Below are 26,548 nucleotides of genomic sequence, written 5' to 3' on the forward strand. Positions count from 1 at the left end.
CCCAGGTCCCTCTCCAGCTCTCTTGGAGCCCCTTTAGGCCCTGTAAAGGGCTCTCAGGTCTCCCTGGAGGCTGGAGTTGTGTTTTAAGCTGCTGTCACCCTCCTCGAGGTATAATGCCGTGACATCTTTGAGTCCTTGGAGGCTGCTGCTCTTGCTTCCTGGACAGTAAGCTCTCCCATTTGACCTGGGCTCGTTCCCACATGCCAGGATTGTGTTTATTTTTCCATCCTGTTGTAGCCAAGTTTGTAATTTCATAAATATCACCCCCCCCCTCCCTGATCCCTGTCCCCTCTGTAAGCCAGGGGAACAGATGGGAGGGCACAGGACCAGGAATGCCTGATGCTGCCCAAAGCTGGAAAGGAGGGAACTGGAGATTTTGAGATGAAAAGAAAACACTGATGTCTTTCCAGCTCTGTCTTTGTTCCGCTGTGCCTTCAGGCCTGGATCCCAACACCCCACCTCTGGGAGAAGGAGCCTGCGAGGCTGAGCGTGCCTGGCTGTCACTAAATCCTCGCTCTCAGAGCACAGCAGAGGCTCTTTCCCTGGTGGTTTGTGAGCTTGGGTTCATCCCAGAGCAGCCACAGGAAGCTGACAGCATCTGACAGGGTGTTGGAGGGACTGGCAGTCCGTGGACACAGAGGTGTTTGTTGGGGGAAGCAGCTGCAGCTCGTGGTGCAAAGCAACACACCCTCAGTTCCAGCTTTGTCCCTTTGCTGACTGGGGACCAGCCACACTCCAGCACCAAAGAACACCTGAGGAGCAGGAACCTGGTGTTAAACAGGGGATTGGAGTGGGAAGAAGGTGTTTTTCAATCCTTAGGGCTCTTTAACCTCCTCCCATTATTTGGCATGGAAGCACAGAATCCCAGATTGGTTTGAGTCAAGAGGGACCTTAAAGACCGTCTTGTTCCACCCCCCTGCCGTGGGCAGGGCCACCTTCCACCAAAATCAGTTTGTTCAGGAAAATTCAGACCTAATACACGCACTGGGGTTTGGGATGGATGATCTTTAAGGTCCCTTCCAAGCCTTAACATTCTGTGATTCTCCCTGAAAGTAAAAGTGGCTACTAGGAGATGGCAAAACCAGCAGCCAGGAGCAGAAAAGATATTGCAGAATTCTTGTCTGATTTTATTGCTATGTGTAGATTAGGTCAAGGGTAATCTGCTGCCTTTGTTAATCCTGGAGAGGTTAAATTGTATCAGGACTGCTGCGCACAGAGCAAAGAAGAAAACAGCAGTACTTTTAAAAATAGCATCCATTTAAGTTACGTAAATCCTTATAAATACAAGAGAGAAATCAGTTATTCTATAAAAAATAAACCAGAGCATGTGTTCTTGAAGCACCAGCACTGCATCCTCATGTTAAGGACTTCAGCTACAGAGTCCTCATAAATATACCTGCAGAATTCCTCTTCATTCTGACCATAAACAGGGGTCAGAATGTGTATTTTGCACAGAAACAGAAGGTCTGATACTTGAATCTCAACTGGCCGTTTGATTTTTGTCAACCTCAACCTGCCCCCTCCCTCTGCAGACACCTTTCAGTGACACACAAATGCTGTTGGCATCCTCAAAGCTCTTTAGCAAGAACTGAAGCAGTTTGGGTGGGGGTTTGTGTGTGACACTGTCACTGCTTTCTGCCTGTACATTTAATTTGTGTTTGACTTGAAAAAAAATAAAAAGGAGGGACAAAACCCAGCCTTAAAGGGACAGCACTGAGGGTCTGTGTGCTTGAAGGTACCACTCAGAAGTAAGAGAATGGCCTTTGCTGTCCTCTTTGCAGTTGTCTGAGTGGTGTTGGAGTGACTAAATAATGATGTCCCCGAGATGTTTGTGTCACATTAATAATAATTTCCACAATTGGAAATTATGGTTGTGCTGCACCTGCCTGAACAAACACTCACATATGTGTTTGTGTGTGTATAAGTATAATATATATATTTTTTTTATTTTTTCCCCAGTCGTGACTCTCCTGTGCCTGTAGCTGACAACAGCCATGTCAGCCCAAGGGGATAGATGGGTTTCTTCCTTTGTTTTCCTGCTCTTCTGTGCTTCCTCCATCCCAAGGCCGGGAATCGCGGGGCTGCGGCAGGAGCCGAGCCCCCAGCGCTACTTCAGTGGCTTGGAAGCTGGACGAGCATCCCTGGCCTTTTTCACCCCTCATGGTAAGTGTTTAATGGTGGGCACTGACATCAGCCTGGGGCTCAGGAAGGCTTGGATGAAAGTGGAACAATCCCAGAGTCATGGAATGGTTTGGGTTGGAAGGGACCTTAAAGCTCATCTAGTTCCAACCCCCTGCCATGGGCAGGGACACCTTCCACCATCCCAGGTTGCTCCAAGCCTTGTCCAACCTGGCCTTGGACCCTTACAGGGATCCAGGGGCAGCCACAGCTTCTCTGGGCAACCTGTGCCAGGGACTCACCACCCTCCCAGGGAAGGATTCCTTCCCAATATCCCATCTAACCCTGCCCTCTGTCAGTTTGAATCCATTCCCCCTTGTCCTGTCACTCCAGGCCCTTGTAAATAGTCTCTCTCCACCTTTCTTGTTTCTCCTTCAGGTACTGGAAGGCCCCAGTTAGGTCACCCCAGAACCTTCTCTTTTCCAGGCTGAACAATCCCAATTCTCTGGGCCTTTCCTCAGGGAGAGGTGCTCCATCCCTCCAATCAGCTTGTGGTCCTCCTCAATGAAGAGCCAATTCTTGAGATTTTTAACCCCAGAGGGAGCTGGTCAAGCTCAGTGTTTGTGCATCTCCAAGTGCTCAGAGCGACAGAGACCTCCTGGGATGGGTTCTTTCCTGGCTGTGTCCCCAGGAACACCCTTGCAAACCTCTTCATTAATTTTCTGGAATATTTTCTGTAGGTACCATGGAACAGAAATCCAGTCTCCTAAGGAACTCTCCCCTCAAAGGGGCTGAGTTTCTCTTTCATACCAGGGGAAGGGTGATCCCTTACATGCAGGAGAACTAAGGGCTGTCATGGATTAGGAGGAGATCTTTGGCCTTGTTTTGTTGTTCTGCCATTTCGTGATCCCCGGGTGTGATTCCCAAAGACACCGGTGTGGGATGAGGCACCAGCACAGCTCCCAGGTCTCAGTGTGTGGCCGGAGGATGCTCCTGAGAACTTGCAGAGGGTTTGTTGTGTTTCAGTCTCTCCTGGTGCCCAGCCCTTCCTGGAGCAGATTGAGAGCTCGGCCGAGGCCCTCCAGGACTATGGCATTTCTGTGGTGAAGGTAAAGGGGCACAGAGGGAAACTGCTGGGCAGGATGGAGGGAGGAGGATCTGAGAGGAGATGGGTAGGGAAGGGGTGAACACATTTTTCATAGGATCATGGAATCACAGAACAGTTTTGGTTGGGAGGGACCTTAAAGACCATCTTCCATCCTCCTGCCATGGGCAGGGACACCTTCCACTAGGCCAGGTTGCTTCAAACCCTGTCCAATCTGGTCTTGAACACTTCCAAGGATCCAGGGGCAGCCACAGCTTCTCTGGGGAACCTGTTCTGATTTCCATGATGGATGGAGTTGGTTCACTTCTTTTCAGCTTGGTACTATAAATATTTCATATGAAAGAGTTTTTATCTGAAACTTTATGCAGATTTAGATGAGGAAATTAAAATTTCAGTTAAGTATATTTAGACTATAAGAAGCGCTTATATATATATATGTATATTTATATATATATTTAATTTACAGCTACAGGCCAAGTTTAATAAGCAAGCAGTAATCTGTCACCTGAATATTCTGGGCAGATCATGGCATCTCTTGATCCCATCTGAGCCAAATTAGCAGGCTGAGCTGGAGAACTGAAGTACAAACTCCAGTCTCCATCTCTGTACTCCATTTTATTGAATTTTCTCTCCTAGCAGTCTTGGAAAGGCTGTGTTTGCACTCTTGAATTGAAGAAAGCTGTAGTGCTCTATGTATGTAGGGGCTGAATGTCTAATGACATGCCTTTGCTGTCTAGGTTAATTGTCCCAAAGAGGATGTCTCAAGATATTGTGGAAAAGAAAATGCCTTGAGGAAAGCCTACCTGTTCAGGTGAGGGGGATTTCTGGGGATTTCTGGGCACTGCACTGGGATCCCTTTCTAGTGCAAATGTTGGAAGGAAAGACTGCCAGAGGTCAGAGATGTCTGTGGAGGGAGAGAGGAGCCATGAGCACAGCAGTGACCTACAGAGTTTAGCAAAAAGTGCCCCCGAAAGGTCCAACACAGGCAAAGCAGATGCTTTGTCCTCAGTGTGAAACCTCCCATCCTGCCCATGTTCCTTGGAGCAGCAGAGGGATGAGCTGTGGGATGAAGCCACAGGAGAAGTCCTCCATCAGTGTTCTCCTGTCCCTGTGGCCTCCTACCACCAAGTCCCCCAGGAGTAACACTCAGACCACGAGGTTTTGGGTCTAGCCCTGGAAGGAAACACTCCTTGGTGCTCTTCCTGTTGGTGTGGGTGACTCCTCTGCCCTGGGTCTCTGTAGGCTCCTGTATCATCTCAGTTCTCACTGACTGTTATACTTACAATCAGAGAATCATTTAGGTTGCAAAAGACCTTTAAGACCATCAAGTCCAACCATTCCCCCAGCACTCCAAGCCCACCACTGACCCATGTCCCTGAGTGCAGCAGAATCCTGCTCAACTGATGGTACGTGGGCTTGAACAATTCCCAGCTTGTGTCAAAGGCACCTTGAGCCATGCTTTGTCATTTCTCCATCGTCCTCCCTATCCTTCTGTGCCTGTCTTGGCTTCAGAGAATTCCCAGGCTCCCTTATGCCAAGTGGAATGAATCTCTCACAGTTCCTGTGGTGGTTCTTTCTTCCCTCCCCAGAGGAAACATCCTGATCCGAGAGTTCCCCACCGATGCCCTGTTTGATGTGAACTCCATCGTCGCCAACGTTTTGTTGTAAGTACAGACCACATCCATCCCTGTGAAATCCTTCATTTCCCACTCCCACTTGCTGACAGGACATTTTGCCTACATACCAACCCCAAGTATTCCAGAGGCTGCTCTCAACCAAGCAGAAGGTTTGGCTTTGCTTCTGTCTTTGATGTGGTTTGACCCTGTTAAATCTTCCTCCTTCATGTGAATCACCAGCACACATCTGGGCAGCCCTGTTTGGCTGTGAATCTCCAACCTGCCAGCAAGAAGCTGGAATTTTACCTTTTTTTTTCCCCCATCATGGTTCTGTGTCTGCAAATTTACTCTTCAAACAGTTGTCAATGAGATTTTTTCTTTTCTGTCTCCTCAGTGCCCTGCTCTTTAATGAAGTCAAATATGTTGAAACGCTGGCAGACCTTCAGAACATTGAGAATGTGTTGAAAGGGAAGTCAAACATGGTCTTTGCCTACGTACCAGCTACTGGGACAGCAGGTACTGACACTCAGCTTTCCATCTTTGCTCTCCTGCCAGAGCCTTTTTTGACTGAGGTGCACGGGGGCTGAGTTTCTGACCCAAAATGCTGCAAATGGAAACCTGAAAGGGCCACCCAGCCACAAGTTCTCCACTTCCATATGTCTTGCTGTGTTTCCAAAGGGATGAGTTGCACCAGAAGGGTTTTGCTGGGAGCAAAAACTTTCAGAGACTTGGAGAGGGAAAGCAAGTTGCCGTCTTCAAAATAAATAAATCCAGCTCTCTGGTTCTGCAGTGGAATGGATTCACAAACACCACCTGTGTGTTTGCTGGGGATCAGGAATGCTGATTGCTCCCTTCCCTTCACAGTGTGTCTTCAGACAGCTGTGGCTTTGTGCAGAGAGCTTCTAAGTGCCTGGGAATTGATATTTACACCTGGGAAGGACGAACCAGGAAATCTGGAGGGAGCAGAAATGAGCTCATCTTGCCTTTCCCTTTCCCTTTCCAGAGCACAGAGCTGTGATGGAGGCGGCTTTTGTCTATGGGACCATCCACCAGTTTGTTCTGACCACGGAGGCAGCACTGCTGAAAGCCACTGGGTATGTCCAAACACACCCCTCACCATGGAGAGCTGCTTCCCTGCAAAGGTTTGCTGCACTCCTGGCTTCTCAGATTCCCAGGTCAAATCTGGGGTGGTGTTAGGATGCCAAGGGTGGACAGTCAGATCTGTTTTGCTTTTCCAAAAGCAGCTCCTGCTTATGTTCCTGGCCTTGGAGTAGCTGTGCTGGTTTGGGTCTCTCATGATGGAAAAGACATTGAGGGGCCAGAGTGTGTCCAGAGAAGGGAATAGAGCTGGGAAGGGGCAGGAGCACCAGGAGGGGCTGAGGGAGCTGGGGGGGCTCAGCCTAAAGGAAAGGAGGCTCAGGGGGGACCTTCTGGCTCTGCAACTCCCTGACAGGAGGGGGGAGCCGGGGCGGTGGGGAGGGTGGGGTCGGGCTCTGCTCCCAGGGAACAAGGGACAGGATGAGAGGAAATGGCCTCAATGTGTACCAGGGGAGGTTTAGATTGGATGTTAGGGAAAAAATCCTTCATGGAAAGGGTTGCCCAGCCCTGGCACAGCTGCCCAGGGCTGTGATGGAGTCCCCATCCTTGAAAGGATTTCAAAGCCCTGTGGATGTGGCACTCGTGGCCATGGGTCAGTGGTGGCCTTGGCAGTGCTGGGGGAACGGTTGGACTCGATGGTCTTGGAGGGCTTTTCCAAGTTTAATAATTCTATATCGATTTACCTGGGATTTTGTCACAGGTGGCACCAGGGCAGGCACCAGAGTAGTCCTTCCCGAGGTGCCATCCCATCCTTGTAGGATATTAGGGACAGGGTGCTGTGGCTGCCACTAGATGGCACGGTTGTCGTTTGACAGGAATTGGCTTAATTCTCCTTAAAGCATCGAGGGCACCAGCGGCCACATCCTGAGCTGCTGGAATGGTGGGAGCTTTGCCAACAGGAACAGCTTTCAGCAGTCAGGGCAGCAGGATCTGGGGGCTTAATACTGCCCTCTGCTCTTCCATATGTTAAATCCCTTAAGATCTGCCAGATATTACATCCCTTTGCAAACATGGTGATCCCTGTTTTAGGGTGGGGAATGTTTGCATAGGAAAAAACACCTGACATCCCAAAGTTAACCCACCAGCCAACACCAGTGATGATGGTGTCAGAGCAGGAACAACTAAGCAGGGAGCCATCCAGGGAATTTGATCTCACTGCTTCCTTTGGCACAGCCCGAAACAGTACTGTTCAAAAGGTGGAGTATTCTTTGTACAGCCTGTGAGATGTCACCAGTTTGGTGAAAGACATGAGCAAAGCTGTAGATTTCAGCTCTTCTCCTCCTGCCAGGGTCTCCATTGCACTGGCAAGGCTGTTCCCACCGAGAAAAGCTTTATTAGTGTCCTTCTCAAGCTGGGTCAATTATTTTGGGATTGGGATCTTTTGGGAGCACTTGGTCAGTGAGGGTCAGCACAGTTCCAAAAGGCACCTGGACGTGGCTGTACGTGTCAATAGTAAGACTCTTGAGGAGGTCATAGAATCATAGGATCACAGAATGGTTTGGGCTGGAAGGGACCCTCTTTCTACCCCCCTACCATGGGCAGAGACACCTTCCACTAGCCCAGGTTGATCCAAGCCCCATCCAACCTGGCCTTGGACACTTCCAGGGATCCAGGGGCAGCCACAGCATCTCTGGGCAACCTGTGCCAGGGCCTCCCCACCCTAAGAGCCAAAAATTTCTTCATAATATCTAATCTAACCCTACCCTCCTTCAATTTAAGGCCATTACCCCTTGTACTGTCATTCCATACCTCTCCAGCTCTTCTAGAGCCCCTTTAGGCACTGGAAGGGGCTCTAAGGAGGCTCCTCTTCTCCAGGCAAAACACCCCCAGCTCTCTCAGCCTGTTCCACAACCCTGTCAAACCCTGAACTTGAGGATCACCTGCCCTGTAAAACATGTCAGCAAACCTGGTCCTTCTGTCAGGGCATTTTCCAGCCCTGCTCAGGGTTTTGTTTCTCCTCACAGCAGTGATGACCCCGACGTATCCTCTGCCTGGCTGCTGTTCTGCCACTGCCAGAGGGCCACGGACCCGGCACAGCCCTGCAGGAGAACAGCCCTGGCACAACCCCTGACCCTGCTCAACATCCACAGGCACCTCAAGCTCATGGGGGCTCCCTTGGTGGTATGATGGGAACAAGGATCAGCCTGGCTGGGGGTGTCAGGGCAGCTGGGGTGGGTGAGAGAGTGAGGGGGATGAGAGCAGAGGGCAAAGCTGAGCGTGAGAATCTGCCCTTTCCCCAAAAAGTTAATGGCAAAGCTCCCAGGTTGGGTCCAAGCAAGTAACAGGCTTGGACAAGCATCTGGTCCAACTGCCTGAGCAATTCAGGGCTGGCTGAAAGTTAAAGTAAATTACTGGTGGCATTTTCCAAATGACTCTTAAACACTGACCACCTCCATATGAAGCTTGTCCCAGTGTTTGACAACGCTCTTGGTAAAGAAATGCTTCCTATTGTCCTGTCTAAACCTCCCCTGATGCAGCTGTGAACCATTTCCACATGTTCTATCCCTGGATGTGCTGAAGAGATCAGTGTTTCCCCCTCAACATCCCCTCAGGAAGCTGTGGAGAGCAACAGGGACATCCCTCGCCTTCTTTTCCCAAACTAGACAGTCCCAATGTCCTCAGCTGCTCCTGTAGGCTCCCCACGGGAAGCTCAGCACTTTGTGGAATTTGATATCAGTCCTTCATGCCTTGGTGAGCACAAGGAACAGGAGGTTCCCTCCTATTTCCTCCTTCTACGGGGCAGGAGAAACTTTATCAGCCTCCTGTTCCCACTGGTCATCTCTGCCCATCAAGAGGATGAGCAGATGAACTGGGAAGTGCCTCCTTCAGCCAGTCTCCTGGATTAGGCCCATGGAGCCCTCAAGCAGCTCCATGCTGTCATGAAGCAGCTTGTCCAAGGCAGGAAGGGAGAGGATTCCAGCTGTTGCATGTTGTGGCTGGGATTTTCCACCTGCCCCGGGGAATGGATGCCAGGTGAATAAAAGTGAGTGGGGATTTGACATCTGGAGTTGCTGAGCCATAAAAAAACAATATGCAAAATAAGGCCCAGGTTTTTACCAGGGAAAGTCATGACGTGTTGGAACAGCTTAACTGGGATTGTTTGGGTTCTGCTTCCATACATGTTTTGGAATTGGGGTTGGAAGCTTTTTCTTGAGGATCTCCTCATTCCTGTGGCTGGGGAACACTTGGTGGCTTGGGCTGTGCAGGAGAAGAGCTGAGGTACCTAAAAATTGTGGAGCTGTGCTGCAATATAACCATGTCTGTTCTCCAGACAGAGGTTGCTGAGGACCCAGAGAAGGTCTCCACTGTCCACTTACAGCTCGGGCTACCCCTGGTGTTCATCCTGAGCCAGAGGGAGACCTACGAGGCCGACAGGAGGACAGCAGAGTTTGTGGCCTGGCAGCTCTTGGGCAAAGCAGGAGTTGCCCTTTTGTCCAGGTATTTCTCTGAAGTGTTTTGGGACTCTCCTTGATTTTTGTGGTGTCTCCAAGCTTGGTTACTCCAGGATGTCAGTTGGTGGGCTTAAATTTGGATGGGAGGCAGTAAAACCAGGCTATATCCTGAGAATGTCACATTTAAGGACTTGTCCAGAATCAGATTAGCTTGGAAGTGTTGCTGGCTTAGAAGTGGAAAAACAATCAGACTGAGAGAGATTTTGGAAAGGAAGCTTAGCACTGGTGGAAGGTTGTATTTTACTCTCCAATTAAGGGCAGAAAGAGGAGGGGTGACATGTTGCCCCATCTAATGTCCACTGTGTATTTTGGAAGGGACCTCGTGGATTTGAACGTTCTGCACCGGTCCAACGTCGCGCTGAAGACACCAGATGAGGTTGGACACTGGATTTCTTCACTGTACAACTCTTATTTCCCTACCTGGGCACGGTGCTCTGGAGAGGTGTTGGGGTGTTCCTTGGCTCTGTTGTTATTTGACAGCATTCCCTGAAGCTCGAGGGGAAGAGCCTTTCACAAGATGCACGTGTGTGTGCAACAGGTTGTCCAAAAAAACTGTGGATGTCCCATCCCCAGGAGTATTCCAGGCCAAGTTGGATGGGGCTTGGAGCAACCTGGGCTAGTGGAAGGTGTCCCTGCCCATGGCAGGGGGTTGGAACTGGATGATCTTTAAGGTCCCTTCCAGCCCAAACCATTCCATGATGATTCTGTGATTTGGAGTTGCCCAGGTTGGGTGCTGCACAGCAATTGTGCCTGATGGGAAAGATAAAATACTGAGTTTATTTTGGGCTCAAAACATAGGGTGACACCTCCTTTACACCTTAAGGCAACACAAGGTTGTGAACTATATCCACGTGCAAATTCCCCAAAGATTTGGGCTTCTAAAGGTCCTTATCCCTTTGGGAAAGGTGTCAAAAGACAGGAGAGGGAATGAGTGTGAAACTAAAAGCAAACAACCAAAGGTCTGTGCTGAGCTCATGTAACCAAGTGCCTCTGGCAGTGATCTGAGAAAAGGGCAGGGTGTGAGTTGAATGAGGTTGATCAAGATGAGCTAAACTCTGGAGGGGCCTGACCCAGCTTGTGAGGGAGATGGAACTGGGTGCTGACAGATTCCAGGGAGCACACATTGCCCTTGATTACCTGAACTGTCACACTTGGGATTGCAGAGACGCAGGATCAGACCTGAGCATCCCCCCAGGGCTTCCCATGCCCTGGTGATGGATGTACATGTTGTGTTGCTCCTCTCAGAGCCCGGGGGAGGTGCCAGCAGTTTGTCTTTTCTCTCAGTTCATGATAAAATTTCCCTTTTCTCTCCAGTGCCTTTGTCTGAGCCAGAGCCAGAACTGGTTTTAAGCCGACAAGGTCTCATTTCTGAGAAATACATTTTGCTCTTTCCTTTCCATGGGCTGGCAGCCCCTGTACTCTTGGGAATACTCTTCCTGGCTGAGCTCCATGAGATAAAGGATATTTTAGGCCAGTTTCCCAGGCTGTGGTGGGCTGCTTGGACCCAGCCTGACCCCCCTAATGAGGAGATATCCAAGTGGACCCTGTACTTTGATGCTCTCCTTCCCTGCTTGGCCACTGGGATTTCTCCTCCAGTCTCCTGGATCTATGTTAAGTTGCTGGGAGGTGGAGCTGGTGTTCACTTTCACCACAGGATCCCACTTAGCCACATTTACTTCCTCACAAGGAGACATCAGCCTGGACTGAGAAAAACTCATGCACAGGTGAAATTGGGCTAAAGAAACATAAATGAGATGTTCCCCTGTTTTGGCAGCTTTAGGGATCTGTTGGCATATCCTAAAAATAAGTAGTTGGGTGATGGTGCCCCATGAGTTTGATTTGCAGACAGAATAGGCAGAAAGTGATGTTTTGCTCCCACTGGTTTATTCTGTTTTCCGCAGGGAATGCCAATCCAATACCTGGTCTTGGAAGACACTGATGAAGTTATAACCCTGGTGGAAGATAAGAACAAGGTCAAACAAATCCAGGAGGATGAGGAGAAGGAAGAGGAGGAGGAAGAGGAAGATGAGGATGAAAAAGAGAGTAACAATCAAGGTGTGCAATTAAGCAGTGAAAAGCTGATTGTCATCAAGCAGGACGTGCAATCAGCATCTGCTAGAGACACGTTAAAACAGAGAACACTTGCAAACTATCACAGTCACATCATTGTGGCCACAAAATGGCTCTCTCATTCTCTGAGATCACTGAAATATGACAGACAAGTACAATTTTTAGGGGAAACACCAGGGAGAAAAGTCAGCAGCCGTGAGAGGAACAGTCACTGAAGTGCTGAGTGAGGAACTGGAGTGCTTGTGCTGGGATGCACCAGAGTCAGAGACATGAGGGGGTTTAAAGTGCACCCAAAACAGTGTCCTCTACAAGCATCTGAAGGGCCTCAGAGGTACCAGTCCCTTTGGAAGGGGTTAGAGACATGTTTCTGTAACAGCAGTTCCAGACTTGCCCTCTCCAGGGAGAAAACGCTGGTCCCTGCAAAGCGTAATAGAAAATACTTTTGTTCTCCATTCAGAATTGTGTGTGTTTTCAAAAAAAAAAAATTGGGGCAGGATCTCAGAGGAGCCAACATGCTCAAAGAATAGTGTTCAAATCCAAGGGCAGGAGTGATGTGAAGTGGGATATGTGCATTTTGATGGGTTTGTCTGTGTGTCTGTCCCTCCTCTCCCCACACGTCTCTGCTGGGAGGTTCTGCCTTACAAAAACATGCTGCTGGGGTGGCTCAGGGGGCTGCAGTTCCCCCTGCCCTGTGCACACCTGTGGGTCCCTTGCAGACATCCAGGATGACCAGGTGGTGGAAGCAGTTTCCAGGGACAAGAAGCGAGAGCTGCCCCTGGAGCAGGTCCTTGTCCTGACAGAGGAAACCTTCCACTCTTCCCTCTCGGAGGCTGCCCGGACAGTGGTGCTGTTTTATGCCAGTTGTGAGTATGAAACATGGCCTGGCTGACCCTTCCCTAACCTTGGGGTGCTCACCATGCTCTCCAGGATCCTGGAGACAGGTTTAAACCATAAAGAAATGGCTCATTTTGCCCTGTGTGCCTCCCACCACCAATAGCAATGAGATTAAATCAGTTCTTTTCAGTTGACTGCTAATGTGTGATAACATCCTCCAGGACAGGAGATATCCATGTTCGTAGGGTTTTAACCTTCATTGTATAAGGAAAAAATATAGGACAAGAGGGGAAATTGTGGGCTCATGGGATGACCTAGGCAGCCTGTCTGCTGAAACATAAAAAAACCCCAGAAGTCCAGAAGCATAAAGTTCAATTTTCCTTATTATTTCAAGTCAGAGCTTGAAGCACCTCAGGATGCAGAGACTCGTAATGTGACATTGTCAGAGAGCAAGGGGGGGGGGCTGTGTGTCACCTGCCTGTCCCTCAGGGTGTGTGTCCCCTCTCCTGTGTTCCAGGGGAAGCTGTGTCCCTGGCAGTGCTGCGCTCTTACTCCGAGGTGGCCGATCACCTGAAAGGTAAAGTGCCCTGGGGCTGAGGGATTTACACTGCTCCTGCTCCTGGCAGTAGGAACCTGGAGGCTGGGAGGATATTGGTGATACCTCACCTAGAACACACTCATTTTTTTTCCCCTCAAACTCTTAAGGAAGGCATATCCATGTTGCTTAGGAAGAATCCTTCGTTTCTTGTTTAGGGATGTTGGCAGAGTCTCTTCTCCCAGGGAACAAGTGACAGGATGACATGAAATGGCCTCAAGTTGTGCCAGGGGAGGTTTAGGCTGGATGTTAGGGAAAATTTCTTCATGGACAACCAAGGTTGCCCAGCTCTGGCACAGCTGCCCAAGGCAGTGGTGGAGTCCCCATCCCTGGAAGGATTTAAAAGCCCTGTGGATGTGGCACTTGGGGTCATGGGTCAGTGGTGGCCTTGGCAGTGCTGGGGGAACAGTTAGACTCGATGATCTTAGAGAGCTTTTCCAACCTTAGTGATTCTATGATTCCAGATGCCCCATCCTTGGAAGTGTTCAAGGCCAGATTGGACAGGTCTTGGAGCAGCCTGGGGTAGTGGAAGGTGTCCCTGTCTGTGGCAGGGCTGGAACAAGATGGTCTTTAATGCCCCTTCCAATCCAAACCATTCTGTGATCCTGTTCTGATGATGTTGGTGGGCACAGTGACTGCACGAGGAAGAGTTTGGGAAGACTCAGGACACAGCACCAGTGCCAGTGGGTGACACGGGTGGGCTTTGGATCCAAGAGGAGCAAACAGCAGGGATTGTGGCCTGTGACATGGAAACAGGGTCCTGTTTGAGCCCCTCAGGCCTCGGTCTGCACAGGCCAAGGAGATGCACTACATCTGCCCAGCTGGGTGGCACATCAGCTCTCCTGTCCTTGGAATTACTTGATCTGGAAAGGAGCTGTAATGAGCCCTGGCTTTGGAGGAAGGCAGGACAGACAGGTGTGGGCAGGCCCAGATCCACTGGGCAGGATGGTGTCAGAGGGAGGATTTATAGTGATGGTGCTTCCAGGACCTGGAGGCTGATTTGTGTGGGAAATCTCACAGGTGGCCACAGAACTCCATAAATAACATGTGATGGTGAAGAATCAGCAGCACTTAAAGACAGCACATGGGAATAAAGGCAGGATGAGGTGATCCTTCAAGAGGGTCTGAGCAGTTCCTGAGCAGTGTCAACACCAGTTCAGCTTCATTCAGGTCCTCAACCCCATCCCACTCTGGTTTGTGGAGAGAAGTGGGTTCTTACATGAGCTGAATCTTTTCCAGGAGTGCCTCTTTCTCCCCTGGGCTGCAGGAGACACTGAGGTGGCTTCATTCCCAACTCCCTGCAGCGCAGCAGGGAAGTTGCAAGGATCCATGTAAGAGCTGTTCCAGCACCTCTGGAGGTGCCTGGTGCCTTCTTCTGGTTTTTCTTCTCCATCAAGGCTCATTTTTCCTGGTGATAGAACTCCCCTGGGACTGGACACTGTGTCCTGCAGAGGATTCAGCAGTGGGGATGTGGATGGAGTCTGCAGAGGACACAGCCAATTTTCTGGGAAGCAGATGCAGTGGGATAGGCTTCCAAGAAACCCTCCTGGGAATGCTGTGGACAGTGCTGTGGTTTGGATGAAAGCAGTTCTGCATCCACAGTTTGCATGGAGGGAAAATCACCAGCAGCTTTGATCTGGACTGAAATCCCAGGAATAAACAGGAAGGGTCAGGAGGGGCTGTTGTTGTTGTTAGAAATATTATGGTTGTTGATGGTTTGGGGTTTCTTTTGGACTCCCCAGCAGCCAGACCAGCTGGAGGAGTGACATGGAGAGTCCATGGATAAAAATTGGCCTCATCCCGAGCCAGTGGCCAAACCTGGGCAGATTCTGCACTGCCGGGATTTCACCATGAGTTTGTTGAGTCACTTGATAACAGTCTCAGCCACAGACAGATGAACTGGTTGGAGTCAGGGCCTTTCCTCTGTGATCAGTTAGGTCCCACCAAACACTCCCAGGCCAGATTGTGACCTATGGAATGACTCCAGTTTGCTTTCTCTGCCACGACCTCAGAGGGGATGGAGCATGGCTGCGTTAGTGGATCTGGAGATCCTTTGTCTCTGCTGCTGAGGGAGCCCCAGGGAACTGGGAGGACCAGCTCCCAAAGGAACTGGAAGACCTCAAAGGATAGTGGTCCCTGGGCTCTCAGAGATGGCTGGGATGCAAGAACAGAAGTCTGGATCAGGCAGAAGACCTTGAGCTGTGCAGAACTGAGAATAAAACACAGGGTATGGCTTGGGGCGGTCTCTCAGCTCCCCAGGAGTGCTGGTATTCCTGCCTGCTCTCCTGGGTGGAGCTTTCTTCCCAAGGGCTGGGAGGACCAGCTGTCTGAGGCATGAGTCACCCCAGCTTGAGGCACGTTATGAGTTGCAGAACCAGGTCCTGCTTTTGATCCCAATTCCTTGTGCAAAGTGGCACTGAGAACAGGCCATATGGGACCAAGGCACGGGAATGGAGGAGACTGGAGACTGGAATGACCCCATGAATCATCCCATAACAGATGTTCAGCAGATCATCACAAAGTGAAGTTTACAGCCCCAAAATGTTCTCTCTTTTGTTCTCCCTCAGTTTAGCTGAGCTGAGCACATTTTCTGCCCTTAGAGCAAGAACGAGCCATTCCCAGTGCAACTGGGGCTCCTGCAGCTCTGGTTTGCTGTTGCAGGATGGGAATTTTTGGAAGCAGGACCCTTGAGCCAAGAGGCTGTGAAGGTGAGACAGTGCTGAGCATTTCTTAGGTGTATCATTGGCCTTTTTTTTTACAAAGAAGAGAGGAAACCCACATCTAAGAAGAGCAACGTATCGTGGTGAAAAATGGTTCTGCTTCCCTCCTCTGTGCTTGTGAGGTCTTCTTGAGCAATGAATTCCAAAGACACGGGGTGAAGTCATAGCTCAAAGGCATGAAAATCACCTGCATGATTTAGCAATGTGTATCCATGGAGCCTAAATCTGAAGTGAGGATTTAGGAGACCACTGTGTGATGTTTTCTGGGTAGTTGTTTCCCATTCCATGTTGGATTCCTCCTCTTGAAGTGTGGCAATTCAGCACATAACTTCTCTTTCATCTGGACCAGCTCTTCAGGTGAGTTGGTTTTTTAATACAACTGTGGAATTCTTTAGGTTGGAAAAGACCTTGAAATCATCAAGTCCAACCATTTCCCCTGCACAGTCAAGGCCACCACTGACCCGTGTCCCCAAGTGCCACATCCACATGGCTTTTGAAATCCCTCTGGGGTGGGGACCCCACCACTGCCCTGGGCAGCTGTGCCAGGGCTGGACAACCCTTTTGAGGAAGAAATTTCCCCAAATATCCAATCTAAACTTCCCCTGATGCAGCCTGAGGCTGTTTCCTCTTCTCCTGTCCCTTGTTCCCTGGGAGCAGAGCCCGACTCCTCCCCAGCTCCCCCCTTCTGTCAGGGAATTGCAGAGCCAGAAGGTCCCCCCTGAGCCTCCTTTTCTTCAGGCTGAGCCCCCCCAGCTCCCTCAGCCCCTCCTGCTGCTCCAGCCCCTTTCCCAGCTCTGTTCCCTTCTCTGGACACACTCCAGCACCATGCCAGTCCTGCCTTCCAAAGGATTAGAAGTTTCTGGGATTCTTGTTTTCTCTCATTCCTTATAATATTGATGGTTTGTCTTGTCCTGGTTTTCTAATACCCCTTGGGCAGAGGTTCTCGCTGTTGCTGGGTTTAGCAGCACCAAAAATCACAGGACAGTGGGATTTTGTGTTCTTCTTTCACCTTTCTTCCCACCCAGCGGTGCCCACAGGGCTGGACACACCATTAAAACCCTTCCACAGCTTCTCTGCCAAAAATACTTATGGAATCACAGAATAGTTTGGGTTAGAAGGGACCTTAAAGCCCATCTCATTGCACCCTGCCATGGATGCAATGCCTTCCACAAGCCCAGGTTGCTCCAAGTCCCGTCCAACCCAGCCTGGAACACTTCCAGGAATGGGGAGTCCAGTCTCTGGGCAACAAGAGGTTGTGCAACACTCAGCTGTGTTTGGTTTTCAGTAGCTTGTTTTGATATTTGGCCAAACCTCCCCACCTGGGAGTGGGTTGTTGCTTGCCCTTGATCTCACTGTCCCCTCCAGAGCAGACTTTATGTACTGTTAGATTTTATTGTTTCTTTCTTCCTGGCAGTTTCCAGTCAAAACTTCTTTGGGTTTTTCCTCAGCAGGCATGTCTTCCAAACCTCTCCAGATTCTCATTTGCTTAAGCCTTTCCAAAAAAGTGTTTCCCAGCCTGGCTCGCTGGGCTCAGCAGAGGTCTCTCCAGGACAGAAAAACTCAATTTTCCTCCCATGCCTTTCAGATGCTGTTGGGAGTTCACCCCTTTTCTGCAGCACTGATGGTATCTGTGCATCCTGCTTCTCCTCATGGAATGCTGCTGTCCTTACACTTTGCCCTTCAAATTGCTTTCTGCCCCTCTGGGCTTTGGATCATTTGGAGATTGGATATGTTTTATTCCTTCAGCCAGGCCTTTGATGAAAACAGTGATCAGAATCTAAACCCAGAACTGGGAGAGAAGAAAGATTGGCTGGTTTGATCTGTTGGGAAATCCTCATCACCTGCCCCAGCCCTGGTTTCTGAAGGACACTGGTCTGCATCCATGTGTGTACTTGTCTCTAGGTTTCACTCCATCTTTCCCATGTAGCTGTTGAATCCTGTTCAAAGAAGTTAAGGGAAGGAGGGAAGATTTTTGAGATAATCATTCCTGCAGTGGGAATGGATGACTGCACAGAGCCTGGCTGTCCTTGGCCAGGGCTGTGAGTGGGTGGGAGGCAGATCAAGGGGGGCTGGAAGCCAAGGAGGGGGAGGGAGTGAAGCTGGTGATGGTTCACCTGTCTGGGTTAGGTCAGGCTTAGCCATGGAGCAGCAGCAGCATGTGCTGGTCTTCACCCAGCCTGAAAATGAAAGAAAGATAAGATCCCTGGAAGTGTTCCAGGCCAGGTTGGATGGGGCTTGGAGAAACTTGGTCTAGTGGAAGGTGTCCCTACCCATGGCAGGGGGTTGGAATGAGATGTTCCTTCCAACCCAAACCATTCTCCATGAATCTGGGATGAAGGACATGCTGGAATTGCAGAAGTCTTGGGCTCATGGAGAGCAGACAGGGAACCAACCTTCCTTTATTTCACTGCTCACCAATCCCTTGAGATTATCACCTTTTTAGGACTTTTCCCAGGAGCCACAGCTGGACTGACTGCCCTGTAATTCCCACGTGCTCTTCCTTTCCCTCTCCCTTATTTGTCAGACCCCTCTCTTAAGGTCAGGCAGGTGTCTGGTGGTGGCTGGGAGATGAATAGCTGGCATGGAATCCCACAAAATCCTGAGTTGGAAGGGATCCACAGGGATCAAGTCCAACTTGTGGCTCTGCACAGGATAACCCCAAGAATCCCACCATGTGCCTGAGAGCACGGGATGGGGGGAATGCCACCAAATTGTTTTATTGAGGTAGAACAGGCATTTTTCACCACTGAGCGCCTTAATAAGTGAAAAAGCCTTGACTGCATCCTCCTCTTCCATGCCAAGCTTCATCTTCCCTCTTTCCTGTAAATGAGAACCTGTATTGTTTCTCCTCTTGGCCTCATTCCTAAGGTATTTCCATGCCTTTCCTTACTTTATGCTCCCGGACAGTTGCCTCAGGATTCTGTGGTGTCCCTTTGAGTTACCAGCCAGATGTGAGTGTCTCTGGGAATTTCTTTCTGAGAAGTACAACCTCTCACTTCCCTGAGATCATTCTCTCTCTTGTTTGGGTCTATCCATACCTGATGGGATATTTAATAGATTCACAGCCTGGAAATAATTATTACTGTGGCCAAAAAGTGTCAGGCATATCCATGACTGATTTCAAGGGGGAGATGTCCTGTACTCAAAGGGCTGGATTTTGAGATTTCTGGGAGCATTATTACAAATATATACAATAATATCCAAATGAGCCAGTAAAACCCTCTATTTTCCCACCAATTTATCATTACTTTTAGGTTTTCATATTATTCATAAGTATTTATTTTCCACTCTAGGAACTCCTGGGGTTTTGCTCTCCCGGGTGAACTGCTGGGACTGGCCTGGAATTTGCACCCAGGAGAATGTCACCCAGTTTCCCACCATTAAGATTTATGGGAAAGGAGAGAAGTCAGTGACATATGATGGCATGTGGGGAACTGAAGAGCTCACCAGCTTCATCATCCTGTAAGTGAGGAGTCCCTGCATGGGGAGATCTGCCAGATCCACATCTGGATACTTCATGATCTGTATAATGGAAATCCCTCTTGGAAAAATAATGCCGGATCTGATTATAGACCTGGTTTGGAAATTAATCTAATAACTTTTTGTGCTTTTCAGTCTCAGGGAACATCTGTTCTTGCACAGCACATCCTTCTGTTGTCACTGTCCCTTTTTCGGTTTTGTTTTTGTTTTTTTTTCTGGAATTCCTTCTCTGTTATTTTTAATGGGGATCCCAAGGATCTCAGAGCAACCAGGGTGGCTCAGGGCTGTTCTCTCTTCCTCATAATCAGCTCCAGTGCCTTTCTCTGTCTGTCCTCCCTTCCCAGATGACTAATTTTTGTCTCTATTGAGGCATGACAATTGTCACATTGGGCTGGGGGCCCTTTTGTCTCTTCCTCCCAAAGCCCCACGTTTTTCCTCTGCCTTTCCATAGGAGCCGAGTTTCCTGCCCACTGAAACTGGCCACGATGGACGAAGCAGAAGGATATTTAAGAGGAGAGTTTCCACCTGAGCTGTCATCCCATCACCACACTTCCCTTCTGGGAGTGTTTAGCACAGCCACAAGTGAAGGTCAGTGTGGTGTTTGTGGGTTAAGCACTCTTCAGCTTCATTCCTGGTGGGAGAGGGGTGCTTCCAGGTTGCTTGGAAGTTCACAGCACAGCCTGCCTGGCACTACCCTTTCTAGTTTTACAAGCAGAGGATTGCAGGTCATTCCAGATGTGGGACCTGGGGTCCATACTTTGCTCAGAGGACGTTCAGCTGCCAAGTGTGTTTACTACATCCAGTGTGGGAGTAATAACTTCCCAACAATCTGTCCCTGTTGTATCTCCTGCCCCTTACCCTGAAGAGTTTGGCTCTGTCCTCTCTGTGAGTCCCTTCAAAATAGTTGTAGGCTGGCATTAAATTCCCTCTTAGCCTCTGACTTAGCCCAGATCCATCAGCCATTCTTCACAGCATATTCTTCCTTAAAGAAAGCCCTTTCCACACTTGGATTCACAGTTATCTTGCTGATTCCTCCTGAAAATGGGGTGGTCCCAGTTCTTCAACACACAATCCAAAACTTTTACTTTTTTAAAACCAAAACAGCAGTAAGGTGAAATACAGATTTCCTGCCTCGAAAGGAGTGAAATGTGAATAACTCAGTGAAATCCAGTTGTGAATTTTGAAATAGGTGGACACAGAAATGCAAAGCAGAGCTGCTGGAAGGAGCGTCCTGAACTTGTTTGGATTTGTCTCACTCCGTAGTCTCGGTCAGTGCAGTCCTGGGCAGTGGCTGAAACTTGGAGCAGTGACACTCTCCCTGCCCTGCCTGCTCTGAGTCACTGGGATGGGCTCCAGTATCATCCCTTCCCTGCCATAGCTGTGGTCCAGGATCCACTGGGTTTCCACAGCCCTTTGCAAAAACAGGGAAATGGATCCCAGAGCTGCGGTGATTTTTCATGTGACAATCATATATGATAAAGGAGAGGGAATAAAGTCAGTCTGGAAAGGGAACATCGTGTTGTGTTTCAGGCAAATCATAGAATTATGGGATGGTTTGGGTTGGAAGGGATTTTAAGGATCATTTTTTCCTGCCCCCTGCCATGGGCAGGGACACCTTCCACTAGACCAGGTTGCTCCAAACCCCATCCAACCTGGCCTTGGACACTTCCAGGGATGGGGCAGCCACAGCTTGTCTGGGCTGGACTAAAGGTTTTTTTGGGATCAGTAAGATTTTCTGCTGTGTTTACCAGATTAGATGGTCCTGAAGAAAACAGGGAATTAGCTGTCAGCTGGCTCAGTGAGCACAGCCCAAGTGTTTTCCAGTTGGTTCCAGACATTCTATTTTGTTCTTATCTCTGGGCACAGTGGATTCCCTCTGGAGCCCCTCACGTGAGAAAGTAGCTTGGTTTGCATTAAACCAAAGTTCAGAGGCACAACGGAGCTTTAAAATAAAAAACAGTCTGAAAGTTTGATCTTAAGCAGGATCAGAAAGTTCTCCTTTTTTCAAGGCAGTGATTCCTGGGGGAAGCTGGCAACTGAGAGGCCGTGGGGTGGGAAGGTCCCAGCTCTGCAGAGTGAGGCCCTGGCACAGGTTGCCCAGAGAAGCTGTGCCAGCCCCATCCCTGGAAGTGTCCAAGGCCAGGTTGGACGGGGCTTGGAGCAACCTGGGCTAGTGGAAGGTGTCCCTGCCCGTGGCAGGGGGTTGGAGCTGGATGATCATTCAAGTCACTTCCAACTCAAACCGTTCTGGGATTCTCTATAGAAGTTGTTCATTTCCTCCTGTGCAAACAAGAGCATTGGAGGTTTCCAGGCAGCTCTTTCCCTCTTCCCTCAGGGCATATCCATCTACAGTCCGGAACGGCATCCGCAGTCTGGGGTAACTCAGCCGCAGGTGCCAAGGGAGATGAAATTCGGGAAGTGTTCTCCTCCCATAACCTGGGGGTGTTGGAGCCTCCCGCAGAATGGCCTGAGGGAGCAGAAAACTGGAGCCAGCTGTTCAGGCACCAAACCGGGCTGGAGCCGGGAAAACCACACTGCTCCTCTTATCAACCTGAGGGCTTATCTGGAATTTCCAGTCGTTTTCTCACGGCAAGAATTCCTTCTCTATCCTGCACCGGCGATGGCACCAGGTCGTTGCCATTTCTAGTTAACTGAGACAAAGATGTTCAGCTAAATAAATCCCTGGATTTTTTCCAACCCTTAGCATGAGGACTATGTTAAGAAGCCCTTTGGTGGGTCTGAGCTAAAAGAGGCTTGTGGGAAAAATCATAATTAATATTTATTAGGAAGAGGGGAATGGTATTACGAGGGCAACGAACGAGCGTTTTCCTGGAAACTTGCAGAATTTTTAGAGGAGCGGTTTGTTTTCTGTGCAGAAACTGGAAGATCCTTGGAAGTAAGACTCTGTCCTAAACCCTGTGGCAAATATTTAAAAATAAACCTGTGTCCTGCGCTGCTCTGGCGCCTCACAGGGCTTGGCAGCACCAGTGGAAGCCAAGTGTTCAAGGAGTGAGAGATGCTCCAGGTGCTGCTGGAGAGCATGGTCAGGAGATTCCTCCTTCCAGAGGGATAAGGGGAGGTGCTCAGATCCTGTCTCCCAAAACTCTGCAGGGATTTTAGACCGTTCCTCACGTGGCAGCTTTGTTCCTTCTTGTTCCCAAATCAGTGAGGTTGTGCTCCTGCAACTCACAGCAGCGTCGTGGAAGGCAGCTGGGATTCCAGCTCCAGGAATGTGCTGCAGTGCCTGATCAGGTGCCACAGGGCCTTGCAACAGGGCTCTCAGAGGGACTAATTTCCTAGGAAGTATTGAAATAGATTCTTTAGAAGTGCATCTTCTTTGTGAATCTGGGGGGTTTCTGGCACAGAGCTGAGGGACTGTTGCTGTGAGCTGTGCAGAAACACGGGCTGGTGTGTGGCTCTGGGTCTGGCACAGCCCCCAAAATATGGGACAATTTGGAAGTGTGACAGGGAATGAGGATCTCATTAGGAATGACCCTGATGAAAGGAGTAAGCCTGGATTCTACTGAAGGTTGTCCTTATTTAGAAGAGAATTCCAGCAGCCAGAGCTGCTCCAGGCACTTCAATACGAGCTTATGTCTCCAGGGAGGATTTAAAGCCTCTAGACCTGCTCCTTGGAGGAACCTGGGATGTGAATTTTTCCTTCAACACTAATTAAATCAGGTAACCAAAGACCAAAAGAGCTGGAAGCCAACTTCAAATGTAATCAAGAGTGATTTGTCTATATCTCAAGGTGAACCAGCCAGACTCTTGTTACCAGCTGTGTTGTATGTGTGTTTTCCTGCTAAGTACATGGACCTGTTGGAGCAAGTCACAGGAGGCCATGGAGATACTCCAAGAGCTGGAGACCTTCTGCTCTGGAGCCAGGCTGGGAGAGCTGGGGGTGTTCAACCTGGAGAAGAGAAGGCTCCTGGGAGACCTAAGAGCCCCTTCCAGGGCCTAAAGGGGCTCCAAGAGAGCTGGAGAGGAACCTGGGACAAGGGCTTGGAGGGACAGGACAAGGGGGAATGGCTTCAAACTGACAGAGGACAGGGTTAGATGGGATATTGGGAAAGAATTCTTCTTGGGTGTGAGAGTGGTGATGCCCTGGCACAGGTTGCCCAGAGAAGCTGTGGCTACCCCATCCCTGGACTTACTCAAGGCCAGGTTGGACAGGGCTTGGAGCAACCTGGTGTGGTGGAAGATGTCCCTACCCATGGCAGGGAGTTGGAATGAGATGAGCTTTAAGGATCCTTCCAACCCTAACTATCCTGGTGTTCTGTGACGATTTCTGAACCCCCGATGGGACACTCCTTAAGGGTCTAAGCTTCCATTTGAAAAGGAAAATAGCTTAAAGGACAGTTTATGGTCCCTGTGGGACACAATGGAAAATATGGCTTTGGGTGTAGCTGGAAAAGAGGAGTCAAAGAACCAAAAAGTGACCATTTGTGAGGTGGCCCCGTCTACTGAGGTGAGTCAATGGTCCCAGGAGCTTGGGCTGGCTGCTGTGAATGTTCTAGGGAACACAACTGAGGTCTGACTGATCTCACTGAAGTTATAAAGCAACACATATCACGGCTGTATCTGAGACAGAACCTTAATTCTCAGCAAAAACCTGCCTTCTCCAAAGAGGGACATTTCTCACTCTCCCTAAGTCAGAAGAGCCTTTTTGGTTGCTCTCGGTTGCTCAATCCGAAGGAGGAGGAGTGGTGGTGGTGTTGAAATCCACCCTGTTCTCACCCCACCTTTGGCAGCAGCTGTTTGGATCTCTGGTCTCTGACTGCATTGCACAAGCTCACACACAGTGCTTTGCATGTTCCCACAAAGCTTGGCTTTCCCGTGGATCCAACTGCCGAAAACCGCGGCCAGGTTGGACAGGGCTTGGAGCGACCTGGGCTGGTGGAAGGTGTCCCTGCCCGTGGCAGGAGGTTGGACTAGATGAGCATTAAAGTTCCCTCCAACCCAAACCATCCTGGGATTCTTTGAAAACTGAGGCTGTTTTATAAGGGAATAAACCAGTTCTGGAGTCGGCTTCCTTCTGGGGCTCTGCTCTCAGTCTCAGCTGTGACAGATCAAAAGAGCCCCAAGCTGCTCCTTCCCCATCCTGTGACAGTCCCAGCCTGCTCAGAGGAACTGGTTAAACCCAGGCACCCATAGGAGAGGTTGGTTTATCTCTGGGCTCTTAACACTACTCCTGTAAAGTCATCATCTGTCATTTCCCAAAGGTCACCGGGATTCGTAAGATTTCTGTTTAGACTTATAATTGCTCCTGTTCTTAAGAACACTTACAGACTTAAAGCCCTTAAAGACATTTCGTTTTCCAGCAGTGCCTCTCCCCTGCAGATCCTGGAAACACAGGGCTGGGGACTGAAGAGCAGTCCCCTCTTCTCAGAATGGGAATTTTCCTCTCATCCTTGGTCACTGCCAGCTCCTCCTCCCGTGGCCTGTGGCCCTGAGCTGCAGCCATTTCTCATGAGCCTCTAATCCTGGTTTCGTTCCCGACACTTCGCCGTGGGAGGGGTGTTACGTGCACAGGCATCGATTGGTTTCCAGGAGGAACCTCAACACCTCCCTTTCTATTGTTTATTCTTGTATTTTTATCTTTTTTTTTTTTTTTTTCCAGCCAGGGAAGCTTTTGAAGAGGCAGGAAACATCCTAAGTGGCCACGTAATGATGGGGACGTATTTTGAAGATGATGGCTTGGCTTTGTAAGTTGTTTCTCTTTTTCCCTGGGAATTATTCAAACTGGTCTGCATTTAGTGAAAGGCAGTGCCTGGAGCAAGTGTCACTGAGTGACTTAGTCCTGTAGGGAGACTGGGACATTGCTCAGGACTCATCCCAAGGGAGTTGTGACCTTGGTTCTGCCACTGATTCTCAGCCTGTCCATGGTCAACTCACTCAGCCCTGTTCAGTCCTCCAGCCCTGCCAGCCCCCCTGGATCTGGTTGTGTTCCTCATACAAACTTCTATGGAGGGAAAAAACAGGCTGGAAAAATTATACCATCCGTGTGTGAGGGAATAAAAACAGCTCTGCCCTTCTCTTTCCATCAGGAAAAAGTGATGGATTGTCCCTGGCCTTCCTCTTTGTGCAGTCCCTTGGCTTGCTCTGATGGCTGCCCCCAGTTGGCAAGAGCAGCCAGGAGAGGGGCTGTGGAGTGAGCATTGAGCCTGGGAGCAGGAAAAGGCTTTGGAAGTCTGGGAATAAATGCTGTCTTGCCATGGAGCTGCCTTGGAGCTTTGGTCTCATCCAGCTTCCCTGTGGGCACTTGCATCTAGCTGGGAGCTGCCAGGGATAGGGAGGAATCTACCTCTATCTTTTCATCCTCTTACCGTGGATCTTTTTTTCCTGATAGATGTTCCCCCCTCATCCCTCCCCCTGGCAAGAGCAAGATCTTGCCACCATTTCCAGACAGACCTTTGGGAGGAAGAGTGCTGGAAAAATACAGCAGCCTTCCTCCTGCACACATGGTGAAGGCAAAGTCAAGGCTTCCTTGGCCAATTCCTGGTGGAATAAGTATCAGTTCCATCCCTAACTTTAAGCCAAATTGGAGCTCATGGGATCTGAGCACTTAACTGTGTCATTAAGATTCCAGCAAGGGGCAAAGTGCTTTGGATTAGAGTGTGAGAGATGCTTCAGTGCCTAGGAAAGCAGGGAGATCCAGGGGGAATCTTCAGCTCGTCCTGGCGTCTCGTTTCCCTGAGGAATTAGCTATCAAATCAGAGTTAAAAATCCCAGAAGGTCCTTGGCCTGTTTTCCAGGTGTGGGTTTAACAGCCTGTAATGCAGCAGGGAATTATTTTCATTAGTTTCCTACGGATGTGATGCCTCCCTCAAGAGACACGGGAATTTCCGTGGTGTAAAAATACCTTGGGAATACTTCTCCAGTAACCAAACTGGGCTCCATGCTTATGTCTTGGAAGTGAGGCAGTACCAGGCTTGTTGGGATAGAAGATCACTGGGCAGGTCCCAAAATCATAACCCCCCCCAAGACTTTTCTTCCCTAAAGATCTCAGCTCAGCTGATAGAAGGGGAAAAGCAAATGAGGGGAGGATCATATTACAAGGTACCAGCAGAAAAAGCCTGTGTTCTCTCACCACTGACACATGCAAGAACAGACCTCCCTGCTCTTACTCCAGGAGTCTCCAGCCTGCTCCTGTTCAGCTGGAATATTTAGTACAGTTTATATTGATACTCCTTCTGCCAAATTTGGATTTTGGCCGTGATTTGTGGGTGAAGCTACTGTAGCTGATGGCCTTCTCAACTGTAAGTAGAAAGTAAACACTTACAGGAATTCCTTATGCAAGAGCCAGGCTCACTTCCCTTCTTAAGAAAAAGAAAAGCTATTCCTCTGCTCAAGGCTCAAGGAGAAAATATTTGTGGCTCCTGGGTCACGGAGAGCTGATTCCCCTCTTCCCAGAGAAGGAGGTCTGCAGGAAACACAAAGGTGTTGTTAGCTAAGCTGTT

General features: G+C 49.6%; 1 protein-coding gene across 3 annotated transcripts in view; it reads left to right on the forward strand.

Annotated features, from left to right (window-relative positions):
• The window catches only part of TXNDC16 (thioredoxin domain containing 16), a 71,208-nt gene that overhangs the window by 37,317 nt on the left and 7,343 nt on the right, over positions 1-26,548 (forward strand). For 2 of the 3 annotated variants that reach the window (XM_051772107.1, XM_051772108.1), the window contains exons 3-17: positions 1,960-2,163; positions 3,145-3,227; positions 3,961-4,034; positions 4,813-4,887; positions 5,234-5,355; positions 5,843-5,933; positions 7,902-8,058; positions 9,209-9,375; positions 9,705-9,765; positions 11,291-11,444; positions 12,176-12,322; positions 12,811-12,870; positions 18,902-19,070; positions 19,540-19,676; positions 24,709-24,793. In XM_051772107.1, coding sequence (XP_051628067.1) covers positions 1,995-2,163; positions 3,145-3,227; positions 3,961-4,034; positions 4,813-4,887; positions 5,234-5,355; positions 5,843-5,933; positions 7,902-8,058; positions 9,209-9,375; positions 9,705-9,765; positions 11,291-11,444; positions 12,176-12,322; positions 12,811-12,870; positions 18,902-19,070; positions 19,540-19,676; positions 24,709-24,793 — 1,751 coding nt within the window. In that variant the 5' untranslated portion in view covers positions 1,960-1,994. The remainder of the gene's footprint in view (positions 1-1,959; positions 2,164-3,144; positions 3,228-3,960; positions 4,035-4,812; positions 4,888-5,233; positions 5,356-5,842; positions 5,934-7,901; positions 8,059-9,208; positions 9,376-9,704; positions 9,766-11,290; positions 11,445-12,175; positions 12,323-12,810; positions 12,871-18,901; positions 19,071-19,539; positions 19,677-24,708; positions 24,794-26,548) is intronic. The other variant, XM_051772109.1, reaches the window with a different exon arrangement.

This window comes from Manacus candei, unplaced genomic scaffold (assembly GCF_025592945.1).
Source record: "Manacus candei isolate 608988 ecotype Guabito, Panama unplaced genomic scaffold, ASM2559294v1 h1tg000150l, whole genome shotgun sequence".
In the NCBI taxonomy this organism is placed as follows: Eukaryota; Metazoa; Chordata; class Aves; order Passeriformes; family Pipridae; genus Manacus; species Manacus candei.